Genomic DNA, 21,268 nt, shown 5'->3' on the forward strand with positions numbered 1-21,268 from the left:
ACACACACACACACACACACACACACACACACACACACACACACACATAGACCACAAAACAGGTTCAGTCTATTTTGGGGCTTACTATCATTGTTTCCTCATCTAAATTATAATATGTCAGATTTTAAAATACTTAATTATAATTTAATTATAGGGAAAGTTGTTTGCCTTCTTGGATACGATTATGTAACAATATTTTTGGACTAAAGAAAGATTAATTGTGTATCTTTCAAAATATAAAACATAATATGTGACAGTTTACCAGAATTTTCCACTTTGCAGAACTTATTTTCTAATGATCTTAATTTTTAAAAATTCTTTTTGTTCTGTAATCGAGACTTTAAAAATATCTGTTTGTTTATTTGGTTATTTATTTAAGTGTAGGCAACTCCTTCTAAGGAAATTCCTTCTGTGGATACAGATCAGCCTCCTGGAGTCTTAGAGGGTTGCTTTGGACATTAAGACATTAATTAACTTTCTCATGGTCAGATAGAAAGTATGTATTATTACAGGCAAGATTCAAGCCTAGGTCTTCCTAACTCTGAGACCAGTCCTCTACCTCACTGCTTTTCCTAATAATCATAGGTCAAAAAACCTAAGCTTTGAAAGTAATTAATCTATTATTATGATTGAAATTATGTAGGAGTACTTAGTCTAACTTAAAAATGCAAAATTACATCTATGAAATAAAATGAAGGATAAATTATTAAAATAAGGAGGATGATTTTTCCAGCACCATACTGCAAGATCATATCTAATTTTGATTGTATTTCCTATAATGCCTTATTCTTAAAATTTTATTTACTCAAGTTCTATTTGTTTTTTTCTTCTCTTTTTTTTAGGGTACTTTGAATCCTTATTGTGTGCTGTGGGATGACTCAAAAACGTAAGTAACAGATGTTTTCTTACCTTATTTTGGACTAAATATATTCAAAAGCACACTAAATTATTTGAGAAGCCTGCTAGTCAATAGGAGTGTTTTCAAGTCAGTGGGATGTGTGTTACACAAGAAAAGAAAATATTCCCTTTGTTAAGTCTGTAGGCAGCATGATAAACATGTTTGTGTTGGATGCTACTAGGATATATCTATCCCAGGATAGAACTGCCTTAGCAAATCTGTTAAGTCATGTTCCTGTTTGGATTTCAAGGGAATATTTTTTTAATCTTTGATAGTTTAGAAATGCAGGGGTTGGCCTATTGTCTCAATTTGCTAAATCAGTAACTTAGGCATTTATTTTAAGATTAAAATTCCAATGTGATTGCTTAGCCACTATGTAGACTCCATTATTCAAACCCATGATGGATTTATTTGACTCCAGTATTTTTATTTAATTTAAACAGTTAGGTAACATTTTTCATAGTTTTGTGGGGTTTTTTTTACATTTGGGTAGATAAAATATTTATTGGATTGAATAACAGCAATCTTTCAATTATGTTTTTATTGAAATCTATAACTAGAACACATGTGGTTAATTATCCATTGCTTTATTGGCAATATGAGATCTGAAGTTTCATATAAAATAGATGCTCCTTGAGTTGAATTATTTATTTGTTTGTTATTTATTTGCTTATTTATTTATTTAAGCAAACTCTTACCCTAGAAATAATATTATATCAATTTGCTTTCCAGATATCTGCTAAGTTCAGTAGTTCTTTTTGTAATACAGATGGCTGTCACTGTATAAGGTAGAGATGCCCCACCCCTACTTCATCTTTTCTATTTCCTTTCCTCTGTTATGTGAGAAATAATTGAATTTTTTCTCTGGCTTTTCCTATCCCTTCCCTAGGGAGTAGGTGAGGTTATGTTCTTTTCTTTGGTCACTGACTTCTCTCTGTACCCTTTCTCTCTGGAAATTTAATCAGCCACACTATTCAAAACAATTAGCTTACTTTTTAGCTGAGGGGCACTATAATGGCCATCAGGTTCACTTATCCCCTTTATTCTATGGTCTAGCTCTCTGCTCTAATTTAAATTTTCATTTACCTCTAGGCTCTATGTTTGAGGCAAAATCATGATACAGGAATTGTTTAGATAAAGAAGAAAGAGAAAGTATCTGTTATAGGATAGATCTGGGGATAGGAAGTTGGACCTTGCCCCTTTTATTAGACTTTACACAATCCTTAAAGAGATAGATACAACAAGTGGCATCATCATGAGTCTTATGCTTTGAGGTGCCTGTAAGAGCCTGATGACCCCCCATAATCTTTCCTTTTTCTACCACAACTCAGCCTTCCTTTTAGTTTCTTCTTTCAATATCTCTGGTTTAGCTTCTTAAATCTTGGATGGTGTCTGGGATTGCTATCTCCTCTCTGCTGTTACTGTTCAGCTCTTGCAATCCCCAGTCCTTCCTTTTGAGTTCCTATCTCTGGAAGACTGAATATCCGTTTAAGAACTCATAGGCATGACTCCAGTCCACCTTCTAGCTTAAAGATAACAAAAGTACCAAATCAATCTCAAGGTTGAAAGGGATGTTTGTTTCTTTGAACTACTAATCCCAGGCTTCCACTTAATTCTCAAATTCCTATTTTATTTTTTTTGTTTTAAATATAGTGCTTATGTGACATGCTCTGTTGTTCCAGATCTGAAATTATCTGTGGTATGATTACAAATTCTCTTTCTCCACTCCTTTTTTTCCTGGGGGTTTATTTTCTCAACTGGTAGGTTGGAACAGTTCCTTAGAATGTTATATCTCAGATAAACATTTAGGATCTGACTTTCATATCAAGACCACCAATTTCCAGTAGTCAACTAAACCATAATCAGGCCAGTTTCCCAGAGACTTTTGCCTCTGACACCAGTGCTGGACTGCTTGCCTTTCTTCCTTCATATCTCCTTTTCTTCATGCCTCTCTTCCATCTGGACCTGTGATTTCATCAGTATAGGGAGATGCCTGGTGAGGGAATTCCCATTGTCAATGGAGATCAGCAACTAATGTGTAATATTTAGCATTAGAGATTTTTCTAGAGTACTGAAAGGTTAAGTGAATTACTCACAGTCACTCAGCCAATATGTGGCAAAGGTGAAATTTGAATCCTCATCTTCCTGATTCTAAGGACAGCTCTCTATCCAACATGCCTTTCTGCCTCTCACCTTTTACTATTTTTTAAACTTGCTTGATCACTCTAGCCCCAGTCTTGTATGTTCCTGACCCTTGAGACAATTCAGCTCCCCAGATTCAGAGATCCACCATATTCAAACTACTTCTACCATATCAGAGTTCCTCATTTCATCACCTACTTCCCTCTTTCCCTTCTCTTCTTCTGCCTATGCTTTCTACATATGCAAGATATTAAGAGTAGATTTCTGTAGGAGGTTATTAACAAGGTTAAATAAAATATAAAATTCAAGAATAATATACTATGGCAAGGTAATTGCAGTGCATTGAAAAGTAAATTACTCAGTTCTAGACTGTGGTCCCTAATTTCTAAGTGTTTCTCACTGTGTAGTTAGACTAGTTTAGTCATGATTTTCCTTAGGCTATACCTGTCCAACTTTTTTAATGTGCCCTAGAAGAGAACAATTCCAAAAAGAGATCTCATTCTTCAAGAATCCCCAACTGTAACAGCTGTTCCAATGAAAGGAAACATAGAATTCCAGATAATGCATGAAATCATCTGAGTTCCTCCTAGGGCAAAGTACCATTAAAGAACAGTACCACAAGCTCAGCTAATTAATCCAGAGCTCAAAGACCCTGAAATATGCCCGTGTTTCTATGCTTAAGAAATCAAAACAAGAGGAAAAGGACTTGTTTCTGTGAAAACAAACAAACACTTTTTTATAGTAGCTCTTTTACAAGGTGTGCTTATAATTGGGGAATGGCTGAACAAGTTATGGCATATGTATGTGATGGGATATTATTGTACTATAAGAAATGATGAAGGTGATAATTTCAGAGAAATATGGGAAATATTGCATGAACTGATACAAAGTATACAGAACCAGAAGAATAATTTATATAGTAACAGTAATACTGGAAAGACAAAAAAACTTTGAAAGACAAGATTTCTGATCAATATGTAGTTGTTGTTCAGTCATTTTCAGTCATGTCTGACTCTTCATGACCCCATTTGAAGTTTTCTTCACAAAGATACTGGAGTGATTTGCCGTTTCCTTCTCTAGTTCATTTTACAGTTGAAGAAACTGAGGTCAACAGGGGTAAGTGACTTGCCCAGGGTCACACAGCTAGCAAGTGTCTGAGGCCAGATCTGAACTCAGAAAGATGAGTCTTTCTGACTCCATGCTCAGCACTCTATCCACAGTGCTACCTAACTGCTCAGATAACACATTGACCAACCACAGTTCCAGAGTACTCGTGATGAGCCCTGCCACCCACCTCCTGACACAATATACAGATTGATATATTTTGAGGGAGGACATGGCCAATGTGAGAATTTGTTTTAAATGACTATAAACGATTATAATATAGGTTTTGTTTTCCTTGCATTCTTAACTAAAGGTGAGGGGATGAGAGGGGGAGAAGATGGATAGTTGAAAATGAAATGAAATTTAATTTAAAAAAATACACTCACCTTTTTGAGGAGAGCTAGTGTTGATAAAAACACTAATAAAGTTTCCTATCTAGTTCTTATAGACAGTTAGTTCCTACTTGTACAAAAGCCCAGATAAACAATACTAAGTAATAACAGGTTTTGGAGATGGTTGGTTTTCTTGTGGTACTCGAGGGTTAAAGAACTTGAATCGTATTAGAACCATGGCCAATAGTATGCTTTTATTCGTTTACTAATTTATTCATTCACTAAACAAACATTTTTTTTAAAATATTGACTATGTGCACATTACTAGACTAGGTGCTGAGGGAGATACATAATTTGAATTTTTCAGTTGAGCTGCTAATATATGCAAAATATGTATTTTGGAGGACTTATCTTTGTCTCTCTGGCATCCAGTAAAGTACCTGGCACATTTTAGGTGTTTCATATTCATTTATTTGAATTGAATTGAGTAGGAAGATATGAAAAAAGTAACTTGCTCCAAATATGATATATGTCTGAGATACAGGAAAAAGCAATGCCTCTTCCCAGGTACTATGAGAAGTTCTTAGAATGAAGAATGTTTAGGACATGTCAATAAAATATGCAATTCTTATTAGTTCTTACAGTTCTTATTACCTACAAAATTGAGGCTACAGGCCTTTTCCTGTAGTGGCAGAGGTGAGGGACAATACATAAGGCATTAATAAATACATTTTTTCTTTTTCTTTTTTCTTTTTTCTACCGCTGCTGCCTTTAAAGGGAAATTTCTTCTTCAATGGTGCCCACTCTGCCTAAGTGGGCAGAAGTGGGCCAACCTGGCAACACCTTTTAAATGGATAAAAATAGTGCCTTGTTGGACCACTCTGAGAGTTATCAGAAGCCCATGGAAAGTCAAAGGAGGACACACACGGGTTAATCTTTAGAGTACTTTTCACTACAGTCATCCATACAGTCTTTCCCAATAGCCATACAAGACTTCGGTAATTGGTAGTAATCATCAATTACTCCTATTGGGTGTTCCAATACTTGAGAATTGTATTATAGGATTATAGGTCTTAGAGCCATAGGGACTACAGTAATCATCAGTGATCATATATAGGTCTAGCTGTAGATCTGGATTGTACCTTAGTGGCGTCTGGTGCAATCCATTCATCTTATACAAGAAGTAACCAAGGTCCAGGGAAGCTAAGTCACTGCCTAAGGTCATACAGGTAATTTTGTGTTACAAATCATCATCTTCATTATTAATATTATTGTTGTTGTTATTGTTAATTATATTCATTGTATTTATATAGTGCTTTAAGGTTTATATAGCATTTTACATATGCTATAATAATTAATCCTGACAACAACCCTGTGAGGTATGCTATTAATATATCCATTTTTTTAAAGATGAGGAGACGTAGGCTGAAAGAGGTTACTTGCCATGGGATAACAAAGTTATTTAAGTTTGAAGAAGGATTTGAACTCATGTGTTTCTGACTCCATGTCAGGTGCTTGATCCACTACACCATTCAGTGTATAAACTGGTAAAACTCTTTATCTCATGCAATATTATAAACCAAGATAAAGAGAGACATCATGTTGAGACAAGAATAAGTCTATCTCAGGGGGATGCCAAGATGGTGGAGGGAAAGCAGTGATTTGTTTGAGCTCTCCCCCCAAACCTTTCCAAATACCTATAAAAATGATTCTAAACAAATTCTAAAGCAGCAGAACCCACAAAAAGACAGAACAAAATAAATTTCTAGCCAAAGACAGCTTGGATGGCCGATCTGAAAGGTATATCGTGCCGGGTGGGGAGAGGAATGCAGTTCAGCACGGGCTGGAGCAGGCCTCAGAGGGCTGAATCGCAGGCAGCTGTGGTGGTTTCCAGACTTCTCAACCCAGGAACGCCAAAGACAACTTAGAAGGTCAGTGGGAAAAGTCTGTTACTGCGGTGAGAGAAGAAGCTAGGTCTCAGCCACCCCCAGGGCCAGGGCTGTTTCCTGAGCTTCCTGACCACAGACTGAGGGGGAATCAATTGGCTGATCAGAGGGGGATTACAGGGACCTCTTTGCCAGTGCTGAGGAAGGAATCTCTTGCTTTACAAGTGCTTAGATCTGAGTCACAGTTCTGAGGGGCGGTCCTGGGGCAAGGAGGGACACTGGTGTGGTGGAGCTTGTTGTGGCGGTGTAGAAAAAACACCTTGCCCCTTATCATAGCACCTTGGAAGAAATGAAAATTTTCAGGTCCCTGGAAGTATCTCTGAAAACAGCTGGACAAACCCCCCCAAGCTTGGGACAGTGCATTCTCCACATTGGAAACAGACTTTTACCTTAACAAAGAGTTTAAAACTCAAGTAATTGGCCAGGATCATGAGTAAGCAGCGCAAAAAGAGTCAGGCTATATTATCTTACTATGGCGACAAAGAAGATCAAAACATACAACCAGAAGAAGACAATGAAGCCAAAGCTCTGAAATCCAAAGCCTCCAAGAAAAATGTGAATCAGTCCCAGGCCTTGGAAGAGCTCAAAAGGGATTTTGAGAAGCAAGTAAGAGAAGTAGAGGAAAAACTGAGAGTTTTGCAAGAAAATCCTGAAAAACAAGTCAACAGCTTGCTAAAGGAGACCCAAAAAAATACTGAAGAAAATAACACCTTAAAAAATAGCCTAACCCAAATGGCAAAAGAGGTCCAAAAAGCCAATGAGGAGAAGAATGCCCTAAAAAGCAAAATTTGCCAAATGGAAAAGGAAATCCAAAAGATTACTGAAGAAAATACTTCCTTAAAAATTAAGATAGAGCACTTGGAAGCTAGTGACTTTGTGAGAAAGCAAGATACTGTAAAACAAATCCAAAAGAATGAAAAATTAGAAAACAATGTGAAATATCTCATTGGAAAAACAACTGACATGGAAAATAGATCCAGGAGAGAGAATTTAAAAATTATTGGACTATCTGAAAGCCATGATCAAAAAAAGAGCCTAGACATCATCTTTCAAGAAATTATCCAGGAAAACTGCCCTGATATTTTAGAACCAGAGGGCAAAATAGAAATTGAAAGAATCCACCAATCTCTTCCTGAAAGAGATCCCCAAAGGAAAACTCCTAGGAATATCGTAGCCAAATTCCAGAGTTCCCAGGTCAAGGAGAAAATATTGCAAGCAGCCAGAAAGAAACAATTCAAGTATTGTGGAAACACAATCAGGATAACACAAGATTTAGCTGCTTCTACATTAAGGGACCGCAGGGCATGGAATATAATATTCTGGAGGGCAAAGGAGATAGGATTACAACCAAGAATCATCTACCCAGCAAAATTGAGTATAATCCTTCAGGGGAAAAAATGGTCATTCAGTGAAATAGAGGACTTTCTGGCATTCTTGATGAAAAGACCAGAGCTGAATAGAAAATTTGATTTTCAAATACAAGACTCGAGTGGAACATGAAGAGGTAAACAGGAAAGAGAAAATCATAAGACACTTATTAAGGTTGAACTGTTTACATTCCTGCATGGAAAGATGATATTTGTAACTCATGAGACCTTTGTCAGTATTAGGGTAGTTGGAGGGGAAAAAATTATATGTACATATATATAGATTTAGATAGATAGATAGAGGGCACAAGGTGAGTTGAAAATGAAGGAGTCATATCTGGAGAATAAAATTAAGAGGTGAGAGACGATTATATTAGGGGAAGGAGAAAAGGCGAGGTAGAATGGGGCAAATTATCTCACAAAAAAAAAAACAGAAAAGAAAAGGCTCTTACAGTAGAGGGGAAACAGGGGAAGGTGAGAGGGAGTGAGTGAATCTTATTCTCATAGGATTTGACTTAAGGAGGGATTAACATATACACTCAATTGGATATGGAAATCTGTCTTACCCTACAGGAAAATGGGGGGGAGGGAAGGGGACAAGGGAGTAGGGAGATGATAGAAAGAAGGGCAGATTGGGAAAGGGGGTAATCAGAAGCAAGCACCTCTGAGGAGGTTCAGGGTCAAAAGAAAGAATAGAATAAATGGGTGGGTGGGATAGGATTAAGGGAAATAGAGTTAGTTTTTTACAGCATGTCTACTATGGAAGTGTTTTGCATAATCGCACATTTATAACCTCTATTTAGTTGCTTGCCTTATCAATGAGGATGGGTGGGGAGGGAGGAAGGGAGAAAATTTGGAACCCAAAGTTTTAAAAACACATGTTTAAAAAAAATGTTTTTATATGCAACTGGGAAATAAGAAATACAGGAAATGGGGTACAGAAAGCCATCCTGCCCTACAGGAAAATTGAAGGGGAAGGGGATAAGAGAAGGGAGGGAGAGAGATAGAAGGGAAGGCAGACTAGGGAAAGGGGTATTCAGAATGCATGCCAGCTTGGGGTGGGGGGTGGGGCAAAATGGGGTGAAAATTTAGAGCTCAAAATCTTGTGGAAGTAAATGTTGAAAACAAAAAAATAAAAATTACCATAAAAAAGATGTATTGAAATATAAAAAAAAATTAGTGAATCATAAACAAATTAGAGCATGTAGGATTTAGGGCAAAATTTTATTGTCAGATTAACTTCCTATCCTCACTGTGCATTCTTGGAGACCATCTTATATTTGTGTCTATCAGCTGTTATGTTCTGAGGGAGTGCAAAATTATTTTAAAATGACCATTGCTATTATGAATGAATAAAATTTAACGGTATGAAGCAAAAAAAAAAAAGAATAAGTCTATCTCTATGGCTTCTGAATATGAGCCATTTGCCATGGGTGTTTATACTATAAAGAAAACACATGCTCATTTTAGGGTCACAACTATTCAGTCATTAGTCTTGGGGTCAATTTGTTATATTTTAAGGGAAGGAAAAGAGACTTTTTAATCTCCGTGTCATTAACTTTGGGAGTCTGAGGCAGAATGGATGCTGTTTGTCTTTTGGTTGGTCTAGCATAAGAACCTGAGGTAGAGTAAGATAAAATGTATGTGATTTCCTATTTACATTTGAAAATGAAACATTGAAAAAGCATGCCTTATGTCAAGAAAGAGAAAATACAGGACTCCCCCACTTCCACCACCACAGTAGTATGCACCAGAACTGATATTGGAACCCTAAGCCTGTCACTCCAGAGCCTGTATTCTTTCTCCTGTACCACACAAAAGAGGAAACTAAGGTTCAGTGAGATGGAATCACCTGCTTAATTTATATAGATACTCAGTAGAAAAGCTAATATTTGTGATGAGTCCTTTGACTCTCAAATGTATGATGGCATATAGAAGAGCTGGCACTTATAATGTCAACTTCTTCCCTGAATCTTTTTCTCCCACCAGGGACTTCTCTCTGAAGAGAATCTTGAACCAAATGTCTCTTCTCAAGAAGCTGAATGCCTGAAAACCAAGGTCTCTTTCCCTCAAGCTCTCACCAACTCCACTTCTCATGCTCTCAGAGAATTAAGTAATCAATCTCCATCAAAGAGGAGAGTCTTATGATTGGTTATGATTATTTTGGTGTCTCCTCTAAGAAGTTATTATACAATGGGAGTGCCAAGCTTCTAAATATTTACCTGCCATCTTTGCAGAGCCAAGAAATACATAGATCACATAAATTTCTCACCCTTTCATAGAAATGTTAATAGCAAAATAGATCTCATAGTTCACTTAGTCTAGCCTCCTCAGGTTACAGATAAGGAAAATGAGGTCTGCAGAGATCACAGATTTGATTTCATAAATTATAGGCAGAAAGGGATTTTAGAGGTTACCAAGGCTGACAGTCTCATTTTACAAATGAAGGTATTAAGGACCAGGAGAATGAAATGACTTGCCTGTTACCACCCAGCTAATGTCAGAGGCTAGAGACTAGAGCACGACTCCCACCCCGCTGATGTTTCTGTTGTACCACACAGCATCTCAAAATTTGTTCCTGGGAAGGAAGACAGTTGTTTGATTTTTAACTTGACATTGAGAAAGTATCTGGTATTTCACACAATAACTTAAATCCAGTCAGTCAATCAATAAGTATTTATTAAGCACTTATTACGTGCCAGATACTGTGTTAAGTGTTGGGAATAGAAAAATGAGCAAAAAAAAAAAAAAAAAGGAAATAAAAGGGCAAAAAAAAAAAACCTGTCCCTGCTCTCAAAGAGTTTACATCCTAATAGGCAAAGAAACACATAAAAGGGAGTAAAAAAAGAGAGGAAGAGGAAGGAAGTATGTGGGCATGATGGAGGAGTCCAGATTTCTGCCTTTTCTGTACTTTTCACTTGCAGCTCTTCCTACCTTTTCTGAGGATTCTAGATTTCCTTCAAGACTTAGCTAAAACGCTACCTTATTCATTTCCTGATTCCCCTCCCACACTCCAGTTGCACATTTACTTCCTCCCAAAACTACTTTGTATTCTTATTGTACATTTTATATTTGCACTTATGTATGTACATGTTGTCTTACCCATTTGAATGTAAGTTCCTTAAGGGCAGGAGCTGTTACATTTTTGTCTTTATATTCCTAGCACTTAGCCCAGTGTCTGGCTTGTTGATTAATTGACTGATATAGACAGGCTGCAACTTGTTAACATCAGTGACTTCAGGAAAAGTAATGGAAAAGATATGAAGAGTATGTATGACTGGGAAAGGATGTAGGTAGGTCACATAATAAGAGGCAGAGGCAACAGATAGATGGTCCAAGTCTTGTATTACCTCCCTTGAGACTTGGACCTGTTGCTTCTACCTCTCATTATGTGATTTATCCAGAAGAGGAAAGGCCTCTTCTCTGTCACTTGTTCTTAAAAGATTAAAATAATGAGGTCTGGAGATTTATTTTTTTAAATATCTTTGATGTGTCAATAGAGTTTTTATTTGCATTTTACAGATTAAGGTAGTCATAAGATAAAATATATAAATATTACTGGCCAAATACATTGTAATAGCTTGCTTGGATAGATTTTTTTTTTCAGTTCTATAGTAAAAATTAGAAAATACAGCCTTCTAAACTGACTTTACTAAGTGATTAAATCTTCAAGATAAAAATCTAAAGATTTTATCAAATATTAAAGATTAAATTGCTATGAAACAGTCAGATTAAATCTTAAAATATCAAAATAATTGTCTGTAATCTGACTTCACTAGATTTTCCCTCATTTCTAAATTTTCTTTAATGTTATGAAAAGTATCAAAAGATTAAATTTTTTTTATATTTTCATTTTTATTTTCTCTTCAAATGCAGTATTGAATGTGACATTTGTTCTCTTTGATGCAAAAATTTTAAATAAAATACTAGCAAAGAGATTACATCACAAAGATAATATGATCATACACTATGACCAGGGCAGTCTCCCCCTCCTCTTTCTTCTTCCAGTGCAAATTTCTTTTCACCTCTTTATTTTTTGGGGGGTGGTATCATCCCATCAAAGTCACCTTATTTCTACACCCTCTGTCTACCTACACTCCTTCTAATTGCTCTTATAGTAATAAAATTCTTAAAAGTTACGAATATCTTGACATATAGAAATATAAACAGTTTGACCTTATTGAATTTTTTTGTTTTCAATTTCTTGCTTCTCTTTTTACCTGTTTATGTTTCCTTTGAGTGTTGTATTTGGAGGTCAAATTAATTATTCAGCTCTTGTCTTTTAATTAGGAATGCATGAAATTCCTCTTTCATTAAATGTCCATTTTTTCCCTGAAAGATTACATTCATGTCTGCTGGATAGGTTATTCTTGGTTGCAATCCTAACTTCTTTACCTTCTAGTATATCATACTTATAGTCCTGCAGTTCTTTCATGTGAAACCTGCCAAATACTGTGTAATCCTGACTGTAGCTCCACAATATTTGAGTTATTTCTTTTTGACTGCTTGTAATACTTTTTTCTTGATCTGTGACCCTGGAATTTAGCTATGATGTTCTCAGGAGTTTCCATTTTGGGATCTCTTTTAGGCGATGATTAGTATATTCTTTCAGTTTCTATTTTGCCCTCTAGGTCTAACATATCAAGACAGTTTTCTTTCATAATTTCTTGAAAGATGTTGTCCAGGCTTTTTTTTAAATCATGGCTTTCAGGTAGTACAATAATTCTTATATTATCTCTCCTGGATCTATTCTCTAGGTCAGTTGTTTTTCCAAAGAGAAATTTCACATTTTCTTCTATTTTTTTTAACTTTTTTGATTGTGTTTTATCATATCTTAGTATCTTATGAAGTTGTTAACTTCCATTTGCTCAATGCTAATTTTTAAGGAATTATTCTCTTCAGTGAGCTTTTGTACTTCCTTTTCCATTTGTCCAATTCTATTTTTTAGGGAGTTATTTTCCTTGGAAAATTTTTGTATATCTTTTTCCCATGCTATTGACTTTTTTCATAATTCTCTTGCATTACTCTCTTTTCCCAGTTTTTCTTCTATTTCTCTAATTTGCTTTTTAAAATCCCTTTTAAGGTCTTCCAGGAATTCTTTTTTGGGTTTGATACCAAATTACATTTTTCTTTGAGGCTTCACGTGTAGCTATTTTGACACTATTGTTCTCTTCTAAGTTTATGCCTTGATTCTCCCTGTCACCATAGTGACTTTCTATAGTCAAGTTCTTTTTTGATTGTTGCTGATATTTTATTCTTTTTTATGACTTGGTATTTTTATTTGAGAGTTAGATTCTGATCCTGCATTGTCCCAAGTTTTTTGTGCTGGGGCTCAGGGTTGTACTGCTGAATTTCATTGGGCTTCAGGGCTTAGTTACTTGCTTTCACTGGAGAATAGGCTTCCCTTCTGGCTTGTACTGGAGGATGGACACTCCGTATTGGCCTTCCTTGGGGGTGGAGTTTAGCTGGTGGTCTGTCCCAGGAGGGGCCTTGCTGCTGGGTTGTTATGGTAACAGAGTCTTTCTGGTGGCTGGTCTTGGAGAAAGGGTGAAACCCTGATGCTAGGTTGCTATGAAAACATGGCATTTCTGCTAGAAGGCCCTGGAAGAAGAATCTTGTTGCTGGTCAGCTATGGTGGTCTGCCATGGTACTGGGTTGCTATGGAGACAGTATGTCTCTGCTGGCAGGCCTCAGGGACAGGGGTTATGCTGTTGGCCAGCCCTGGGAATGGGCTTTACTACTGGTCAGCAATGGGGTCAAGGCCTGACTGGTGGCTTGTGCTAGGGGTGGGGTCTTGCTGCACTGCACAGACTGCTCACTTGCTTAGGGGGTTGCTGATTTGCAAGAGAGCAGGGCCTCGCTGTTGGAATTCCCTAGGTTTGGAGCCTTGCTGCAGGCCTCCTGCTGTGAGGCTGACTACTGCTGCTCTAGGACCTTGCTTCCCTTCCACCCCAGTGAGACAGACCTTTCCTGATATGCTGGTAAGCTGCTTCTCTGTTCCTGGATCAATTCTGAGGTGGTTTTCTAGTTGTTTGGAGGGGAATTTGGGAGGGCTTCAGAGGGTTCCTTTATCACTCTGCCATCTTAGCACAAAAGCCAAAAAGATTTTTTTTCTAGTGTTCTCTCATACCAAAATATAGAGCACTATAATGTCTGAAAAATCAAAATCCCAAAGGGCAATGGGAAAACAAAAGTTGGGCATATATATATTTTATATATACATATGTATATGTATATGCATGTATGTATATATGTATGTATGTATATACACACATATATATGTTTGTATGTATATGTATATGTGTGTATGTATGTGTATATGTGTATATATGTACGTGTGTGTATATATATATATATACATATATATACGTACACATAATATGTATGCTGATGGCCTAATTCAATGTTACCATATAACCAAATGTGGTATACATAAGAAGTGGTATAAGTTCATTATCAAAGATATGTATGGCCAGACTCAGGGTGACCTAGTTATGTGGCAAGATAAATAAGAGATAGATCACATACGACACTAATATCAAGGAAACATATTAAGAAAAGGTCATAGTGCATTAGGTAGATCATCTGCACAGGAATCTTGGAAAGGCACAGATAAGGATTGTGAATAAATAAGAAAAGATTATGTTCTCTAGTAATAGATGGAAGCTTAGAATATGGATCTATTGAAGTACTGAGAAGGTAACCTATAAAATCCTAGTTTCTGCTTGCATTTAGAAGGTTGAGCTTTGTAATATTCTGAAACAACACTAAGGATAGAACCATGTTACATTCTACTTCCAAGTTTGCTTCCAGTATGGCAGGTTGTCATCCATTTACACCCACAGCAACTATTTCATTCTATGATTTTTCAGATGATCATGAAACACTGAATCATGCTTTCTGAATCTTGCATCTCAATTCACACAAACAAAAACGCCAAGATCATCTCTTCAACTTTTCCGAGCTTTCTCTCCTTGCAACCGTATCCCAGATTTTGGCAGCTTTACAAACTTCCAAAATAAAGCCCATAGAAGAGTCTGCCTTCCTTCTGCAGAAATAAAATGTTCATATAACAGTCAGAGAATAGTACTGGCCTACAACAGACTATTTTGTGTTAGCTTAGATTGATTGCTGGTATAATATTTGCTTTGTTTGTAGAGAAATATGTCAATAGGACTGCAAATAGCAATGTAAGTTTTTATTTCCACAGAAAACAGAAAAATACATATTCAAACCTTGGATGGTAGAAGACCATTTCTTTTGTTTCTACTTATCTACCCTGTAGTGAAAATTAGATTTAAATAGTATGTAATGCCACTACCTCCCTGGCTATATGGAAAAAAAGAGACATTATGCTTCAAAATTCCTTTTATTCAGTTTCACACTTTATTTTTTCGTTGTTACTGTTTTATTTTGGTAAAGTTTTGTTTTTGGGGATGTGTGTGTGCATATATGCATATACATACATACACACACATATTTATTTCTATTTGTGTTGGTGTGCATATGAGGTCTAGAACTTCAAGGAAGAGATGTCTTCCAAAGAGGGTCTGAACTGATAGTGTGTAAGGTTATGCATTTTTAAGCTGATAAACTTTATACAATATCTCTAGTAAGTTAGGGCGGCCCTCCCTTATGAATTCAAAAGGAGGAAATACATAAGAACTGCAAGGATGAGAAGATACAAATGGGTTACATTCAGTACCAGTAGAGATCATACCAAAATCAATAGAATATTTTATAAGAAGTGCCTTTAATATTTTTAAGGACTAATGTTGCCTATTTTGCTGATCAAGGAGCAACCCTCTACAAGTAGTAGATACTCTGAGGGTCAAGGGTAATAATGTATTATAATGCTGTTATCCACCAATTGATAATAATAGAGATAGTGTATTTGGAGTTAGTTAATATCAGCAAATACTGTCAGTATTTATAATGAAGCAGTAAGTGAGATATGTTCACTTTAATCACCAGATGGTGCTACTAGCCGCTTACTAGGGTGTCCCATGCTCATCTTGGCGGTTTGCTAAAGTCACGCATTGATTTAGCAAACCACCTGGATTTGCCCTGAAGAGAAGAGAAAAGGCCAATGGGAATGCTTTTCTATACTGGCTGCACGCCGACCTTCTGCCAGCCGTACACCGGTACCTACTCCTTCTATAAGGAGCACACTACCAGAGTCTTACTCACTACCGAGTCTTCAGTGCTCAGCCGGATCACCACACAGAGATGAGCCATCGGGAGGTGCCAACACCAGAGCTTTATTCAGAGGCCAACACAGCAAGCCATCATAGCAAGCCCAAGCAGCAAGGCCAGAGCAACAGGGAAGGAGCCAGGAGAGAGCGCGTGTGTGATCTGACCACGCTTGTTCCTAAAAACCTACCTAGTCCCTCCTCCCCAGCCCGCTTACTAGCCAATGATTGTAGGGCCAGATACCGGAAGGGGCTGTCTGAGTTTAGCACACCAAGGGGGAGGGAGTGACGTAGGAGGCTAGGACCGGATATAGGAAGGAGGGGTCTGGGATTAGTGCATAGACAGAGTATGTGACTTAGGAAGTCAGACTCAGACACTGGGAGGAGGGGTCTGGGTCAGTGCTGCACAAAGGGACCCAGGAAGTCAGGAAGGTCACAAGAGGCGTCTGGGGATGACGTTGCATATAGGGAGGGGACTAAGCAAAGGGAACTCAGTCCTCTGCCGTCCCACTCCCACGTGGCACCGTCCCTTGCCTTAGGAGCTCAAGCTCCAGCTACTTCCTTGTACCCAGCTTATCTCACAAAGCACTGCCCATTGCCTCAGGGCTTCTCCGTATCCAGCCCATCCCAGTTCACCACGACTCTGCCTACCACAGCCCCTGCCTCGACTTCCAAAATACCCAGATCTTACCCTACCCTTGCCACAGCGCCCAACCTGGTAGCTGCCAACATCAGACAGTCCCTCGCACTTTTCCAGCAGTCTCCATGCAGGACTATGTGCAGAGAGTCTGAGATTTTCTACCTCTCAGGGAAAAATCACTTGTCCTCTAGATGTATTTGAATTTGTGGATCTAGCAATTAGAATTTACTGAGTTCCTTTCAGTAATTTATATCAACTTTTTTCTTTTTCTTTCTTTCTTTTTTTCTTTCTTTCTTATTTTTAAGAGTATTACCTGTTAGTGAGTACTAGTCAAATGACCTTGGATGTGAAATGGAGCTGGGTCCTGGTGGAAGCCTGCTGCATGCAGTGTTTTTACTCTTAGCATGATATCAATAAGTAAATACGCAATACTTAATAGTGAGATGACAATGCATAATAATAAAAAATAAACAGATGACAAGTAGTACCAAGAATTCAAGTTTACAACAATAGCCTCCTAAAGCAGGATTTGAGTTGAGCCTTGAAGGAAGCCAGGAAAGCTAGTAGGTAAAGGTGAAAAGGCACAACATTCCAGGCATTGGGACCAGTTGGTGCAATGGCACAAAGTTGTAAGGTGAGGAACAGCAAGTTTGCCAGTGTTAGCTAAACTGTAACGTGCCTAGTTATTTTCATGTTGTCTCCCACATTAGAATGTGAGCCCTGGGAGAAAAGCAACCGTGTTTTTGTCTTTATCTCTACCACTGAGCACAGTGCCTGGATGCATAGTGAGTGCTTAGATAATATTTGTTGACTGATTGTTGGATTTCACATTTTTGCATGTTCTTCTATTATCTTCCTGAAAGATCAGGGCTTTTGAAGTCTCCTATCTGCTGACATCCTTCTTCCTTAAGGACCTAGAAGTGGTAACTGTCTACAAAAAATGGGATTCTCATATAGATAGGGGTTGGATGACATGATTTCTGAGGTCCCTTTTAATTCTAACAATATTTGTATCTGCTGCTGTGAGAACAAAGAGGGTGATACATAGAGGTGGTATACACACTAAATGAAAGGAAGACTGGATTTTTTCAAATGTCAATGTGTGAGAAGTATACAATTTTAGAAATAGAGTTCAAATCAGCTGGATTGGTTTATTTTTCATTGAAGATCCATCTTCATTCAATAAAACTAGAGTAAAATAATCTAGTCATAAGCTAGTATAGAATTTAAATGAACTGGAATTGAGAAATAAAAAAAAATTAGATCTATTTAGATGTTTTTCTGAGCCAAGATATTATCTGTAGTCTCTGGACTCCTGAGCTATTTAAATCAGGAAGGCACCAGTTTTTGGAGGGCTACTGATATGGAATGTTGAATACATTTTCCTATGAGGTTATTATATTATTATTTTTATGTAACTTTTATCTTGTGCAAGAGACCTCTTAAAAAGTAGGAATAGTCTATAAATGTTTGTAATATAAAAATAAAATATGTCAATATTTTTTTTAACGGAGCAACAAGGAGTCTGGTGTCATTGGATCTTAGAGTATGTGAAGGAGAATAAAGTATAAGAAGATTGGACATGGAGGAAGGGACCAGGTTATGAAGGACTTTAAAAGCCAAACAGAAGGGTATTTTTTTTGATCCCGGACTTAATAGGGAGTTAATGGAGTTATTGAATGGGGAGAGTAACATAATCAGACCTGCACTTTCATATGATCACTTAATTGTTTGATAACCAGTATGAGTATTTTTCCCAACAATACAACCATATCCCTTCCATGTAACTCTCCTTCTTGTTCTCTTATATGGAAATCTATCAAATGTGGTAGGCCATATCTATCCTTTTGACATCTAAAAAATACCAGTGACACAAAGTACAATAATATAGAAGCAGAAATGAAAACTTGAGTTGGTTGGGAAATCCTAGGAAAATTCTCAATAACTTGCTTCACCATCATGTTCCCTTTAGTATCTCTATGAATCAGAGGCTCCACAACCTTTCTGCAGAATCTACATTCCCCATTCTCCTGCCTTTTCTTACCTTCTTCCGTCATGAAGTCTTCAGGCCAATTTTCAAATTACTTATTTAACTAAGTGCTTTAGATCAATAACAACAGAGCTGGGAGTTCCTCCAACATTTCTCTATCCCTTCAAATCTGGCTTGAACGTCCTGGGATGATCTCAAGAGAACCTTTGATGAAATTCTCAAAATTAGATTGGCTAAAACATTAATGTGCATATTTATGGCAACAGTTATGACCTGGCAAGTAACATTCCGCCACTGGAAAATTTCCTTCATTTTCTAATTTCTGTGATGCTATTTTTGCAAAGGTCTAGGTTTAAAATTGATGAGAATATATGCCACATGATTTTCCTAGGATTTTTCTTTGGGTTTAGGACTGGGTTTTGTTGTGCCTATTGTTATCTTTAAATGGCAGGCTAAATTTGACTATTTTTTTCTTCTGTGCTATAAACCACCAACTGGACCTTTCTCCTTTCATGTTCAATTGGCTATTTCCTTTTCTTATTTTAAGCCTTAGCACTGCCCATTGAATACTGCAATAGATAACTATTTTACTACTTTGGTGTTTACAGTTTAATGATATTTAAGGATAATTAACATGTCCCTATTTTAGTCACTGATTAGCCAACGGATGGATACACTCTTTATTAATGAAATCACTTTCCCAAACTCTGTTAATGTTGCTGTCTCTGAACTAGCTCTAATGTGCTGAAGTTTGAATAAATTTGATAGCTGTGGAATAAATGTTAATAAGATCATTTTGAAATTAGGCAGTAAGCACAAGGGAATGGATGGTCTACCCTGGGGTGCTGAGGAAATGATAGCAGAAGTAGGAAAAGCGTCCAGTAGTCCTGCATTAGAATCAAAACGTGAAATTTTACTGATTTGCCATTATCATAGCATAGATCATCCTTAGGGCAATTGTTTATTGAGTATGATAGAAGGAATAAATTAAACTTATTGTTAATATATGTCTCAAGGATGGAGAAGAAGATTTTCAGATCATGTAGTATTAATGAAAACACAGTTTGAAACAGCAAAACAGTAGTGTAACCCATGTAAGATCTGGGGAGACTAGCTGCTCAAATTTTCATTAAATGTCTCCAGAATAGATGCTAAGAACCTTGTCCTTCATCAGCAATAAGAGGTATTTTCAGAGTGAAATTTCACTAAGCTATTGACAAGGTATTGGGAAAAAGACACATTGGATTAAGACTCAAAAAAAAGGAGAAAATGTAAGACACTGTGAGACTGCTCGGTGGTAAAATGAATAGAGAATTGGAATTGAAATCAGAAAAAAAATCTGAGTTCAAATTCTGCTTCAGACATTTAGTAATTTTGAGAATCTGGGTAATTTATCTTTTTTCTGCCTCAGTTACCTCATCTATCAAATGGGGATAATAATGGCACCTACTTCACAGAGTTGTTATAAAGTTCAATCAAATTAGGTAACATAATTCAAATGCTTTGCAAACCTTAAAGCACTATGTTTATGCTAGTTATTGTTATATTATAATCATCATTATTAAAAGGGAAGACTACCACAGAGAGAAGAAAATAGGAAAAGAGACCTGAGGGAGAAAAATTTGAATGCTCCCGAGCCGACTGGACATCTAAAAATGAATAATCCTGAGAGAAATTATCAAGTCCTAGCCAGAACAGAGATCCATGGTGACTGCGAAGGGCATTTGGAAATGAGAGGTAAGCAGCATGTAAGAGGCCTCAGTCAGTGACCCAAGTTTGAGGAGAGAGAGCATTTCAGCTAGAACAAGGAAGGCAGCACAGTAGAGTAGATGGAGTAAGAGACTCAGATCCAGCAAGATCTCTGTCCACATCCTCCCTCAGATGCACTTCCTGTGTCACTAACTGTGTCTTCTCTGAACCTCAATGTATTCATCTGTAAAACTGGGGATAATGATACCAGTAGGACGTATCTCACAGTTATCATAGGATCAAATGATATAAAGTGCTTTACAAAATTTAAAGCACAATGTAAATGTCGGTTATTTTTATTTGGTGGGCTATGCTATGCAGCGGTGCTGCTTTGAGGACAAAGTGGATGTGGGAGGTAGAGGGATAGATCGCAGAAAGCTATTTGTGGGTCTTTGTTCTTCTTTCTGTATTGTTTGTATAATAAAACTTTCTTATATGTTATGACTAGTATTTTCAAGGGCTGAGTTGGACTGCTTATGTGAAGGGTTTCTCAGGGTTGTGTCTGGGCAGCTCTGATCTCAGAAGCAAAAAATACTAACAGAGGAGACCCCAGACCCTTCCTATTATAAAGGATGTAAGTACAAGTCTTAATGACTTTTTACTATCAAAATCTAGTCCTGAAAAAATATGCATATGTTTATTATGCCAGGAAAACATAGGCATTTATTAAAAACCTTTTGGGCTGATTCTCCCTGTTACCTCCATTCCCTTCATTTTCACTTGCATTATTATTATGACATTTCAATCAATCAACAAACATATTTAAATGCTTACTATGTTCTAGGCACTGTGATAGGCACTAAAGTTATGAAGACAAAAGAGAAATAGTGCCTACTCTCAAGGAGATGGCACAATGGGTAGTGCTGGGCCTGAAGTCAGGGAGAAGTGAGTTCGGATATAGCCTCATA

At 37.1% G+C, this 21,268-nt stretch overlaps 1 protein-coding gene across 1 annotated transcript in view; it reads left to right on the forward strand.

Annotated features, from left to right (window-relative positions):
- Window positions 1-21,268, forward strand: part of ADGRB3 (adhesion G protein-coupled receptor B3) — a 902,542-nt gene that overhangs the window by 527,630 nt on the left and 353,644 nt on the right. Inside the window, exon 15 of the mRNA XM_027852945.1 lies at window positions 843-886. Within this exon, the coding sequence (XP_027708746.1) occupies window positions 843-886 (44 nt within the window). The remainder of the gene's footprint in view (window positions 1-842; window positions 887-21,268) is intronic.

The sequence above is a fragment of the Vombatus ursinus genome, unplaced genomic scaffold (genome assembly GCF_900497805.2).
Source record: "Vombatus ursinus unplaced genomic scaffold, bare-nosed wombat genome assembly UNPS02009835.1, whole genome shotgun sequence".
NCBI lineage: Eukaryota > Metazoa > Chordata > Mammalia > Diprotodontia > Vombatidae > Vombatus > Vombatus ursinus.